Genomic DNA, 14,118 nt, shown 5'->3' with positions numbered 1-14,118 from the left:
TATCTAGGAACACTTATAAAATGGCCAACCTTGCTTCTTCTAGGTAAATGTCTAGCTTTTTAGATATTTAACCATTCAACAGAGGTGGTTATTAATCACCTGTTATTGTGATATTGTATCAGGAAATTTAATATCATAGGAGCTACAGCAGCATTAATCTTTTATCTAAAAAAAAACAAAAACAAAAAAAAAAACAACTTTTTTTTTAAGCCCTAGGTATTTAGAAATTCATAGTTGGGGGGTACCCAGACTTTGGGACCATTTTATCCATGTATGTATTAATAGTTATATTTTATGAGGGTTAGTTCTTTGTAAGCTGTTATACACACACTTGGCAACATATTATTTTTGTTAGATATTTAACCAGGTAAAGATATTCATGAAAAAAACCCTGATCTAAATATCATCTAGAACTAAGCAAAATAAACACATTAAATACAGGAATACAGGAATAGGGAAGCGCATATACAAGCATAAAATGCATATAATCATAAGATGTAACAGATCTCAGAATTTTTTAGAGAGCTGAAAAATATAAGCCGTATATTTCACCACCAATTTGAAGGTTGTTGTTTCTAGATGGGAACCAATTGTTAAACCCAACAATTAATTCAATATAAAATAAGGGTTTTAACAATAAAATGTATATATATGTATATATATATATGTATATATATATAATATATACATATACACAGCCCTGGCAAACATTAAGAGATCACTACATCTAAACCCTGTCAAGGGCAGCCCAATCTCCAGACCTGAACCCCATTGAAAACCTCTGGAATGTAATCAAGAAGATGATGGATAGTCACAAGTAGTGTTGAGCATTCCGATACCGCAAGTATCGGGTATCGGCCGATACTTGCGGTATCGGAATTCCGATACCGAGATCCGATACTTTTGTGGTATCGGGAATCGGTATCGGGATTAATATCAATGTGTAAAAGAAAGAATTAAAATAAAAAATAGGGATATACTCACCTCTCCGGCGGCCCCTGGACTTTACCGCCGTAACCGGGAGCTGTTGTACCTAAGAATGCGTGTTTGAAGGGCCTTAGATGACTTCACGGCGCTCTGATTGGTCCGTAGCGGTCGCGTGACCACTACGCGACCAATCACAAAGCCGTGACGTCACCTAAAGTCTTTCAAGCGCTTGAAAGACCTTAGGTGATGTCACGGCTTTGTGATTGGTCGCATAGCGGTCGCGTGACCGCTACGCGACCAATCAGAAGCTGCGGACGTCTTCTAAGGTATTTCAAGCGCTTGAAAGACCTTAGGTGACGTCACGGCTTTGTGATTGGTCGCGTAGCGGTCACGCGACCGCTACGGACCAATCAGAGCGCCGTGACGTCATCTAAGGCCCTTCAAGCGCGCATTCTTAGGTACAACGGCTCCCGGTTATGGCGGTAAAGTCCAGGGCGCGTCAGAGGGTGAGTATATCCCTATTTTTTATTTTAATTCTTTCTTTTACACATTGATATGGATCCCAGGGCCTGAAGGAGAGTTTCCTCTCCTTCAGACCCTGGGAACCATACAGGATACCGTCCGATACTTGGTGTCCCATTGACTTGTATTGGTATCGGTATCGGATTAGATCCGATACTTTGCCGGTATCGGCCGATACTTTCCGATACCGATACTTTCAAGTATCGGACGGTATCGCTCAACACTAGTCACAAGCCATCAAACAAAGATGTACTGCTTACATTTTTGCTCCAGAAGCAGTGTGAAAGACTGGTGGAAAGCATGCCAAGACACATGAAAGCTATGATTAAAAATCTTGGTTATTCCACAAAATATTAATTTCTGAACTCTTCCTGAGTTAAAACATTAGTATTATTGTTTCTAAATGATTATGAACTTGTTTTCTTTGCATTATTTGAGGTCTGAAAGCACTGCTTTTATTTTTAATTTTGACCATTTCTCATTTTCAGAAAAAAAACCAAAATGTACTGCTTGGAAATTCAGAGACATGTTGTCAGAAGTTTATAGAATAAAAGAACAATTTACATTTTACTCAAAAATATACCTATAAAAAGAAAAATCAGATAAACTGAACATTTTGCAGTGGTCTCTTAATTTTTGCCAGAGCTGTATATATATATAGAGAGAGAGAGAGAGAGAGAGAGAGAGAGAGAGATAAGAAACTATTATGTACATTTTAAACATTTAAAAATAGTCTACATTTATGACACATAAAAAGTGTCTAGCAAGTTGTCATCATTTATTCTACGATTAAAATGAAGTATCGTACCCTTTGGGCATTGGTTTGTAAGGCCATTGTTACAGGACCCATGCCTACAGATATAAACTACCACAAGCCGTTATGAAAAAAAATGTTTTTAGTCTGTGACTTGCTGTAAGAAGAAAAATCTCTTGATCGTTATCAAAGCTGAAGAAAGCAGAGATTATTTTTTAATTGTGATTTTTCACAATTGATCACTTTCCAGGTGTCAGGAGTTGAAAGTCAACAGGGAAAGGAATATCTTCAAGATTTTAGGTGCCGTGTACTGTAGATTCTTGTATTCTGGGATCTATTTCTTAAAGGATTGCATGCTATTTTTTATGACTAAAATTAGTCCTCTAGACCAGGATTTGGTTGCAAAAGTTCATGGATGTCTTGAAAGCTTGGCCGGTCTTTGGTTTCTCTTCTCCAACAGCTCAACATGAGCTTATAAACCTTGTCAGGACAAATGACTGGCTGAGGAAGGTATACCTGGCAAGACAGAAAATATATATGCATGTACTATATTTATTATATTATTACTAACCCTAACATCTTCAAAATGACACTTGTACAATATTAATGTCATAAAATCAAATGTTAACTCATCTACTTGTAATTACATACATTACGGAGATTATGCAAAAAAAAAGTTGATCTGAAATATGTACCTGTTTCCCTTGATCTCGAAAAAACTCGCCAGTGTTCTCAATCACTTGCTCATCAGACATCTCACTATATGGTTGTTCTTGACAGAAAGTCATCATCTCCCATAAGGTCACTGCAAATGCCCACACGTCACTAGCAGTTGTGAATTTACCCTGTAGAATAACAAACATGAATGCAGTAAATGTATAAACACAATGGCCATATTATTACATATGCCTGCAAAAAAATTGCTGGCCTTTTAAACCTTTTACTTTCAGGGGTTTCTCGATATTTTGCTCATCTGGTCACCAAGACAATTTTCGCTCACTTTTCACATGTACAAAGAAAACCTAAATTGCCAATTAATAATTTAATATAAAGCTCCCATGCCTAAATATTTCCTGAAAGTAGACAGAGTGTGAAAATCCTTCTGAGCACTTTCAAACACCTTGATGTTTGTAAAAAAAAATGCATAAAAATTTATATTAGTGGCTAAAAGTGTGACACTAACAAAAATTTAAATACACCACATCTGCTTAAAATACAATTTTAACTTGTACAAAGTCCAAAAATCTTGTTTTAACCTGGAAAATTTTAATCTTGCAGTTAAATATGTAAATTTTCTCTTCAGAGAGGAAGAGTACTTGAACTCTAGCTCCTCCAAAAGGAACCAACATACTGGGGAGATAACCACACAAAATAGGTACTTATCCAAAAAACATAGGTATTATTATCAAATTGTGCTAAACTGATCCATTAGTAGTATGCGGTTCAGTTGTATTGTTCAGTTGCTGCATATCCACAGGCTACAAGGTAACCACCAGATATCTGTGTCAGAAGGAATTTTGTGGAGATCTTCCGCGCTGCTGAGTTATTGAAGACGTCAATCCAAGAGTATATTTGATAAATATATCTGCGGTTTTATTCTACAGTATTCTTTTTGTTTGGGGGGATTTTTAACAATTTATGGGAAGGGGATTATAGTTATAAACAATTAGGTGAGTAATAAAACATAACATAGTGATGTAAAACTTGTTCTATTAAACAAGTAAAAAGATATATTCAAAGAAGAATCAACAAAGAAAGAGGAATGCAAAAGGAAAAGAATGTGGAAGGAAAAGTTAGGAAAGGAAGAGGGGAAGGGGAAGGAAAGAAAAGGGCATAGGAGGAGGTTGGATCAGATAAACGTGGAGAGTAGGGACAGGGAAAAAGATCATCCTTATTATAACAATATTTATAATAAAACAATTGTCAATTTGCTTACTAAATATGTAATTGTACTTCTTGGCAAATAATAAAGCTTTTAACCTAAAAGGGGGCATTCCGACTTGAGGAAAGAAATAGGTTCCAAGATGACTATATGGAATAGTATTTTTTTAAAGAATTGTTTCTTAGAGAGTAAAAATGTACAAAAGAATCATGGGTAGACATTCTATTCATTATTTCTGAAATGGAGGGAACATCTATTGATTTCCACTTAGATGCTATAAGTATTTCTGTTACAGCAAGTAGATGAATTGCGAGATACTTAATTTTGGGGGGAAGTCGATTTGAATCAAGCGAGAACAAAACCAGTTGAGGAAACAATACAACTACAGAGTTGTTAATATTGATCAAAAAATTAGTTACTTCCTTCCACAGGTTGATTATTTTAGGACATGACCAGAAAAGATGCAATATGTTAGCTTTTTGAGTACAGTTCCTCCAGCATAAGTCTGATCCGTCATCTGCGGTTTTATTCAATGTTTTTAGAAGTGACAAGCACTTCTTCAGGAAACAACCACATGTAGGTTAACCCCTTTCTGACCTCGGACGGGATAGTACGTCCGAGGTCAGAACCCCGCTTTGATGCAGGGCTCTGGCGGTGAGCCCGCATCAAAGCCGGGACATGTCAGCTGTTTTGAACAGCTGACATATGCCCGCAATAGCAGCGGGTGAAATCGCGATTCACCCGCCGCTATTAACTAGTTAAATGACGCTGTCAAACGCTGACAGCGGCATTTAACCGATGCTTCCGGCCAGGCGGCCGGAAATGAGCGCATCGCTGACCCCCATCACATGATCGGGGGTCAGCGATGCTTCTGCAGAGTAACCATAGAGGTCCTTGAGACCTGTATGGTTACTGATCGCCGGTAGCTGTGAGCGCCACCCTGTGGTCGGCGCTCATAGCACACCTGCATTTCTGCTGCATAGCAGCGATCTGATGATCGCTGCTACGTAGCAGAGGTGATCGAGTTGTGCCAGCTTCTAGCCTCCTATGGAGGCTATTGAAGCATGGCAAAAGTAAAAAAAAGTTAAAAAAAAGTGAAAATAATAAAAAAAATATAAAAGTTTAAATCACCCCCCTTTCGCCCCATTCAAAATAAATCAATAAAAAAAAAATCAAACCTACACATATTTGGTATCACCGCGTTCAGAATCGCTTGATCTATCAATAAAAAAAAGCATTGACCAGATTGCTAAACAGCGTAGCGATAAAAAATTTCAATACACCAGAATTACTTTTTTTGGTCGCCGCGACATTGCATTAAATTGCAATAACGGGCGATCAAAAGATCGTATCTGCACCAAAATGCTATCATTAAAAACGCCAACTCAGCGCGCAAAAAATAAGCCCTCAACCGACCCCAGGTCATGAAAAATGGAAACGCTACGGGTATCGGAAAATGGCGCAATTGTTTTTTAGCAAAGTTTGGAATTTTTTTTCACCACTTAGATAAAAAATAACCTAGTCATGTTAGGTGTCTATGAACTCGTAATGACCTGGAGAATTTTAATGGTAAGTCAGTTTTAGCATTTAGTGAACCTAGCAAAAAAGCCAAACAAAAAACAAGTGTGGGATTGCACTTTTTTTGCAATTTCACCGCACTTGGAATTTTTTTCCCGTTTTCTAGTACACGACATGGTAAAACCAATGATGTCGTTCAAAAGTACAACTTGTTTCGCAAAAAATAAGCCCTCGCATGGCCATATTGACGGAAAAATTAAAAAGTTATGGCTCTGGGAAGGAGGGGAGCGAAAAACTAACACGGAAAAACGGAAATTCCCAAGGTCATGAAGGGGTTAAATGATACACAGCCGGTTTTTATATGCTTGAGTTTTGAATATGGGCGCCAAACACACCACATGACTGATGAGGTTGTGTCAAAGTTCAGTGTGGATAAATGGATAGTCCTGCAATCTAAAGACTATAGTGTATTTTTATGAAGGATTTTTATGTTTAAATGTATTTTTTTTATTCTGTTGAGTTTATTATGCATTGAGTGAATCATGTGCCATCACACTGAACTTTGACACAACCTCATCAGTCATGTGATGTGCCTGGTGCCCATATTCAAAACCGGCTGTGTATCATTTAACCTACATGTGGTTGTTTCCTGAAGAATTGCTTGTCACTTCGAAACGCGTAGAATATACTCTTAAGGTACCTTCACACTGAACAACTTAACAACGATAATGATAGCGATCCGTGACGTTGCAGCATCCTGGATAGCGATATCGTTGTGTTTGACATGCAGCATCGATCAGGATCCTGCTGTGACATCGTTGGTCGGAGCTAGAAGGCCAGCACCTTATTTCGTCGCTGGATCACCCGCTGACATCGCTGAATCGGTGTGTGTGACATGGATTCAGCGATGTCTTCACTGGTAACCAGGGTAAACATCTGGTTACTAAGCGCAGGGCCGTGCTTAGTAACCCGATGTTTACCCTGGTTACCGGTGTAAATGTAAAAAAAAACAAACACTACATACTTACATTCCGGTGTCTGTCGGGTCCCCCGGCGTCCGCTTCCCTGCACTGTGTCAGCGCCGGCCGGCCGTAAAGCAAAGCACAGCGGTGACGTCACCGCTCTGCTTTACGGCCGGCGCTTACACAGTGCAGGGAAGTGGACGCCGGGGAACGCGACAGACACCGGAATGTAAGTATGTAGTGTTTGGTTTTTTTTACATTTACACTGGTAACCAGGGTAAACATCGGGTTACTAAGCGCGGCCCTGCGCTTAGTAACCCGATGTTTACCCTGGTTACCCGGGGACTTCGGCATAGTTGGTCGCTGGAGAGCTGTCTGTGTGACAGCTCTCCAGTGACCACACAACGACGAAAAAGCGACGCTGCAGCGATCGGCATCGTTGTCTATATCGCTGCAGCATTGCTTAATGTGACGGTACCTTTAGGTTAACGTCATCAATAACTCAGCAGCGCGGAATATCTCCAAAAAAATTCCTTCTGTTTTATAGGAAGCAGCAATCCTATAAGTCATTATCAACTCTTTAATGAGCCTTGCAATATCACTGAGGATAAAAGCCAATTTAGAATCTCAATTTTTAGACACAGTGTTTTGGGATATTGCCCTTCATCCATGCAAAGTATAAGATCTGATTTGTCTGGGTTAGAGGCAAAGACTGGGGACTAAGGGGAAAGCTTTCTTTTGTGAAGCATGGCATGTCATTTTCCACAAGGAGAAACCTTACCCTTTAGATCCCACTCTGGCAGTTGTGGCAAATGGCAAAAAGTGAATATCACATTTTTTCCTCAGTATAGATATATTTTTTCTATATATGAGATATTGAAATATTTGCTGGCTACTAATGACCATATCTCAGACAGAATCTCAGTTACAGAAGTAATTGAAGCTCATTTTGAAGCTGAGCTTCTCAGCTTCAAACTGAGACCAGAATTGCCATTGTAGTCATGACACAGCTTGAGATATCCCTGGTTAGGGCTTGTTCACATTGGACGAGTGCTACCACTCGTTATTCTATGGGACAGTGCAGATCTGTGTTTTTTTTTCATACTGATTCTTGAATAGCATTGAAAAAAATAAACACAGCATGCTGTGATTAAGGGCTCATGCCCACTTGTGATGAAACTCAATCCGATAAAAAATCGGATTGAATTCGGACCAATGTTAATCTATGATGTTGTGCTCATCTGCATTTTTTTATCCAGCTCGGATCGGATCATGATCAGGCTGTAAAAAAATTGCAGTATGCTGTGATTGTAATCAGAAAACTGATCGCATCCAGCAATAGAAGTCAATGGGTGCGAGAAAAAAAAATCGATTTTTATGCACCGGTGTCCTTTGCAAAGCCGGCAATTCATATGCGGCTACTGTAAAAATCACACTGATAGGTTATAATAGAAAAGATAGAATAGATATACACACATAGAATACATATATACACTGCTCAAAAAAATAAAGGGAACACTTAAACAACAGAATAGAACTCCAAGTAAATCAAATTTCTATGAAATCAAACTGTCCACTTAGGAAGCAACACTGATTGACAATCAATTTCACATGCTGTTGTGCAAATGGAATAGACAACAGATGGAAATTATTGGCAATTATCAAGACACACTCAATAAAGGAGTGGTTCTGCAGGTGGGAACCACAGACCACATCTCGGTACCAATGCTTTCTGGCTGATGTTTTGGTCACTTTTGAAAGTTGATTGCGAATTCACACTCGTGGTAGCATGAGACAGACTCTACAACCCACACAAGTGGCTCAGGTAGTGCAGCTCATCCAGGATGGCACATTAATGTGAGCTGTGGCAAGAAGGTTTGCTGTGTCTGTCAGTGTAGAGTCCAGAGGCTGGAGGCCCTACCAGGAGACAGGCAGTACACCGGGAGACATGATGGCGGCCATAGGAGGGCACCAACCCAGCAGCAGGACCCCTACCTCAGCCTCTGTGCAAGGAAGAACAGGAGGAGGACTGCCTGAGCCCTGCAAAATGACCTCCAGCAGGCCACAAACGTGCATGTGTCTGCACAAATGGTTAGAAACTGACTCCACGAGGATGGTCTGAGTGCCCGACGTCCACAGATGGGGGTTGTGTTCACAGCCCAACACTGTGCAGGACGCTTTGCATTTGCCACAGAACACCAGGATTGGCAAGTTCGCCACTGGCACCCTGTGCTCTTCACAGATGAAAGCAAGTTCACACTGAGCACAAGTGACAGATGTGACAGAGTCTGGAGATGCCGTGGAGAGCAATCTGCTGCCTGCAACAGCCTTCCGCATGACCGGCTTGGCAGTGGATCAGTAATGGTGTGGGGTGGCATTTCTTTGGAGGGCCGCACAGCCCTCCATGTGCTTGCCAGAGGTAGCCTGACTGCCATTAGGTACCGAGATGAGATCCTCAGACCCCTTGTGAGGCCATATGCTGGTGCGGTTGGCCCTGGGTTCCTCCTAATATAGAACAATGCCAGACCTCATGTGGCTGAAGTGTGTCAGCAGTTCTTGCAAGATGAAGGCATTGAAGCTATGGACTGGCTCGCCCATTCCCCAGACCTGAATCCAATTGAACACATCTGGGACATCATGTCTCCCACCATCCACCAACGTCACGTTCCACCACAGACTGTCCAGGAGTTGGAGGATGCTTTAGTCCAGGTCTGGGAGGAGATCCCTCGGGAGACCATCTGCCGCCTCATCAGGAGCATGCCCAGGCATTATAGGGAGATCATACAGGCACGTTGAGGCCACGCACACTACTGAGCATCATTTCCTTGTCTTGAGGCATTTCCACTGAAGTTGGATCAGCCTGTAACTTCATTTTCCAATTTGATTTTGAGCATCATTCCAACTCCAGACATCTGTGGGATATTAGTTGTGATTTACGTTGATCATTTTTAGGTTTTATTGTTCTCAACACATTCCACTATGTAATGAATAAAGATTTACAACTGGAATATTTCATTGTGATATCTTGGATGTGTGATTTTAGTGTTTTCTTTATTTTTTGAGCAGTGTATGTATATACATGTCAGTGACATATACACTCACCGGCCACTTTATTAGGTACACCATGCTAGTAACGGGTTGGACCCCCTTTTGCCTTCAGAACTGCCTCAATTCTTCGTGGCATAGATTCAACAAGGTGCTGGAAGCATTCCTCAGAGATTTTGGTCCATATTGACATGATGGCATCACACATTTGCCGCAGATTTGTCGGCTGCACATCCCAAAGATGCTCCATACAAGGCAGGATGGATCCATGCTTTCATGTTGTTTACGCCAAATTCTGACCCTACCATCCGAATGTCGCAGCAGAAATCGAGACTCATCAGACCAAGCAACGTTTTTCCAATCTTCTACTGTCCAATTTCGATGAGCTTGTACAAATTGTAGCCTCAGTTTCCTGTTCTTAGCTGAAAGGAGTGGTACCCGGTGTGGTCTTCTGCTGCTGTAGCCCATCTGCCTCAAAGTTCGACGCACTGTGCGTTCAGAGATGCTCTTAGGCCTACCTTGGTTGTAACGGGTGGCGATTTGAGTCACTGTTGCCTTTCTATCAGCTCGAACCAGTCTGCCCATTCTCCTCTGACCTCTGGCATCAACAAGGCATTTCCGCCCACAGAACTGCCGCTCACTGGATTTTTTTTCTTTTTCGGACCATTCTCTGTAAACCCTAGAGATGGTTGTGCGTGAAAATCCCAGTAGATCAGCAGTTTCTGAAATACTCAGACCAGCCCTTCTGGCACCAACAACCATGCCACGTTCAAAGGCACTCAAATCACCTTTCTTCCCCATACTGATGCTCGGTTTGAAGTGCAGGAGATTGTCTTGACCATGTCTACATGCCTAAATGCACTGAGTTGCCGCCATGTGATTGGCTGATTAGAAATTAAGTGTTAACAAGAAGTTGGACAGGTGTACCTAATAAAGTGGCCGGTGAGTGTATATATATGTATTTATATTGCACAGAAGTATAAGTAGAAGGAAAGCCAGTAATTCATTTGCCGGGTTCTGTAAATTCACTGCAGGAGCCGACAGGATAGAAGAGATGGATTACATACAGTAAATACATATATAATAGGTAGATCTATAGATGTCAGTGACAAATACAATTAGTACAGTGTGTGTGCAAATTAGGGGACATGTATGTAAATAATAAAAGATTATTTTACGAACAAAAATGGCGTGGGCTCCCGTGCAATTTTCAAAACCAGCAGAGGGAAAGCCAGCGACTGGGGGCAGATGTTTCTATCCTGGGAAGGGGGTAATACCCATGGAGCTTCCCAGGCTATTAATATCAGCTCACAGCTGTATACTTAGCCTTTACTGGCTATTAAAATGGGGAACCCCCCAAAAAATGATGTGGGGTCTCCCCATAATTAATAACCAGCAAAGGCTATGTAGACAGCTGCGGGCTGATATTAACAGCCTAGGAAGGGACCATGGATATTGGCCCCCCTGGCTAAAAACATCAGCACTCATTCGCCCCAGAAAAGGCGCATCTGTAAGCCTCGCTCTTCCCACTTGCCCTGTAGCGGGGGGAGCCCCACAATCCAGTTATCACTCATTGATATATAATAATAATAATAATAAAAAAAAAAAAACACTCTACTCATCTTTCCTCTTGCTCCGCGCTGCTCCTGGCTCCGGTCTCAGCAGCTGCAGTCGGCCCACCTGATCACACAGCAGGTGCGCGATGATATGACGTCATCGTGCACTCGCAGTGTCAGCGGCAGGCAGAGTGGGGAATGATGGGAGAGGGAGCGTCAGCAGACGCTCTCTCCTCCATCATTGCATTCAGCTGTACTGGTGTCTATGACAACGGTATAGTTAAATGCGGGGCCGGGAGTGTGCCGACAACGGGGGGAGTGTGCCGACAGCGGCACACTCGAGCGGCCCACTACTGCCACCGGCCCTTCTGGCATTTCCTGAACTGCCCGATGGCCAGTCCGGCCCTGCCACAACACCTGGGCATGCTCCTGATGAGGCGTGGATGGTCTCCTGAAGGATCTCATCCCAGACCTGGACTAAAGCATCCACCAACTCCTGGACAGTCTGTGGTGTAACGTGACGCTGGTGGATGATGTCCCAGATGTGTTCAATCGGATTCAGGTCTGGTGAGCGGAAGGGCCAGTCCATAGCTTCAATGCCTTCATCTTGCAGGAACTGCTGACACACTCCAGCCACATGAGGTCTGGCATTGCCCTGCATTAGGAGGAACCCAGGGCCAACCGCACCAGCATATGGTCTCACAAGGTGTGTGAGGGTCTCATCTCGGTACCTAATGGCAGTCAGGCTACCTCTGGCGAGCACATGGAGGGCTGTGCGGCCCTCCAAAGAAATGCCACCCCACACCATTACTGACCCACTGCCAAACCAGTCATGCTGAAGGATCTTGCAGGCAGCAGATTGCTCTCCACGGTGTCTCCAGATTCTGTCACATGTGCTCAGTGTGAACCTGCTTTCATCTGTGAAGAGCACAGGGTGCCAGTGGCAAATTTGCCATTCATGGTGTTCTGTGGCAAATGCCAATCGTCCTGCATGGTGCTGGGCTGTGAGCACAACCCTCATCTGTGGACATCGGGCACTCAGACAATCCTCATGGAGTCGGTTTCTAACTATTTGTGCAGACACATGCACATTTGTGGCCTGCTGGAGGTCATTTTGCAGGGCTCAGGCAGTCCTCCTCCTGTTCCTCCTTGCACAAAGGCTGAGGTAGCGGTCCTGCTGCTGAGTTGTTGCCCTCCAACGGCCCCTTCCACATCTCCTGGTGTACTGGCCTGTCTCCTGGCAGCGCCTCCGGCCTCTGGACACTTCGCTGACAGACACAGCAAACCTTCTTGCCACAGCTCGCATTGATGTGCCATCCTGGATGAGCTGCACTACCTGAGCCACTTGTGTAGGTTGTAGAGTCCATCTCATGCTACCACAAGTGTGAAAGCACAACCAACATTAACAAGTGACCAAAATATCAGCCAGAAAGCATTAGTACTGAGATGTGGTCTGTGGTCCCCACCTGCAGAACCACTCCTTCATTGAGTGTGTCTTGATAATTGCCAATAATTTCCATCTGTTGTCTATTCCATTTGCACAACAGCATGTGAAATTGATTGTCAAACAGTGTTGTTTCCTTAGTGGACTGTTTGATTTCACAGACGTTTGATTTACTTGGAGTTATATTTTTTGTTTAATTGTTCCCTTTATTTTTTTGAGCAGTTTATAAATCTAACTGTTCTGCATGGGTTTACTGTACGTAAACCATGTCTCCTATCCTGTCGGCTTCTGCAATGATTTTACAGAATCCGACAAATGAATTAACAGCTATTCTGCTATCTCTCTATGAAATATAAAGATATATATACAGTATATATGTCACATATATATATATATATATATATATATATATATATATATATATACACTCACACACCTATTCTACGTGTATATATCTATTCTATCTATTCTATTCTAACCTATTCTATACTGTACGCGGCAGATCATTTGTTCGCTTTTAATCTATCTAATATTTATATATGTACTGTATATGTTTTGATGAATATTTCATTTTAAAATTATGTGTAAATGACTTAAAGAATTTCTCTATGTAAATGCTCATGTTAAAATCGCATTGCAGTCTGCTAGCAATCGCACTGCATTCGGATGTAAATCAGATGCTAGGTGTGAAAAATTGGATTATACTTGCACAAAAAATGCATGACAATCACATGACAATTGCATTGCACTCGTCCGACTCTCCTGCATCAAAATTGAACCGATTTTAAAATCGCTAGTGTGTCTCCAGCCTAACATCGCAAATCAAATGCCACTCACCTATTCAAGCCTCTGGATGCATGGAAATCATCGGACTGCACTTGGATGACATCCAAGTGTGGTCTAATTTTTTACTGACTCACAGAATATAGAAGATGGAGAAATTTTGTTCTCCATCTTCTCCTCACCTATGCTATGATTCTCTCATGCGAGAAAATCTGATCACACTATGGTGACACTCTGATCAAATTTGGATCAGAGCGTTATTAGCATAATCAATCCTATTCTCTCTCATGAAAGAATCTATGGTGACCGTAGCCTTAGGGTACCGTCACACAGTGCCATTTTCATCGCTACGACGGCACGATTCGTGACGTTGCAGCGTCGTATGATTATCGCTCCAGCGTCGTAGACTGCGGTCACACGTTGCAATAGACGGCGCTGGAGTGATAATTTCATGACGTATTTGCGATGTAGAAGCCGTTGGTTACTGTGCGCACATCGTATACAACCTGTGTCCCACGATGCAATCATGCCGCCACAGTGGGACACTAGACGACGAAAGAAAGTTTCAAACGATCTGCTACGATGTACGATTCTCAGCGGGGTTCCGGATCGCAATAGCGTGTCAGACACAGCGATATCGTAACGATATCGCTAGAACGTCACGAATCGTACCGTCGTAGCGATGAAAATGGCACTGTGTGATGGTACCCTTAAAGTGAGAGTCA

The 14,118-nt window shown here is 42.2% G+C and overlaps 1 protein-coding gene across 2 annotated transcripts in view; it reads right to left on the bottom strand.

Moving 5' to 3' along the window:
- Nucleotides 1-1,476: 1,476 nt before the first annotated feature.
- DDR2 (discoidin domain receptor tyrosine kinase 2) overlaps nt 1,477-14,118 on the bottom strand; it is a 534,261-nt gene continuing 521,619 nt past the window's right edge. For both annotated transcript variants that reach the window (XM_077278825.1, XM_077278826.1), the window contains 2 exons: nt 2,899-3,048; nt 1,477-2,719 (listed from right to left, as the gene is read on the bottom strand). In XM_077278825.1, coding sequence (XP_077134940.1) covers nt 2,579-2,719; nt 2,899-3,048 — 291 coding nt within the window. In that variant the 3' untranslated portion in view covers nt 1,477-2,578. The remainder of the gene's footprint in view (nt 2,720-2,898; nt 3,049-14,118) is intronic.

The sequence above is a fragment of the Ranitomeya variabilis genome, chromosome 8, assembly GCF_051348905.1.
Source record: "Ranitomeya variabilis isolate aRanVar5 chromosome 8, aRanVar5.hap1, whole genome shotgun sequence".
NCBI lineage: Eukaryota > Metazoa > Chordata > Amphibia > Anura > Dendrobatidae > Ranitomeya > Ranitomeya variabilis.
This window is presented reverse-complemented; position numbering and strand designations above follow the sequence as displayed.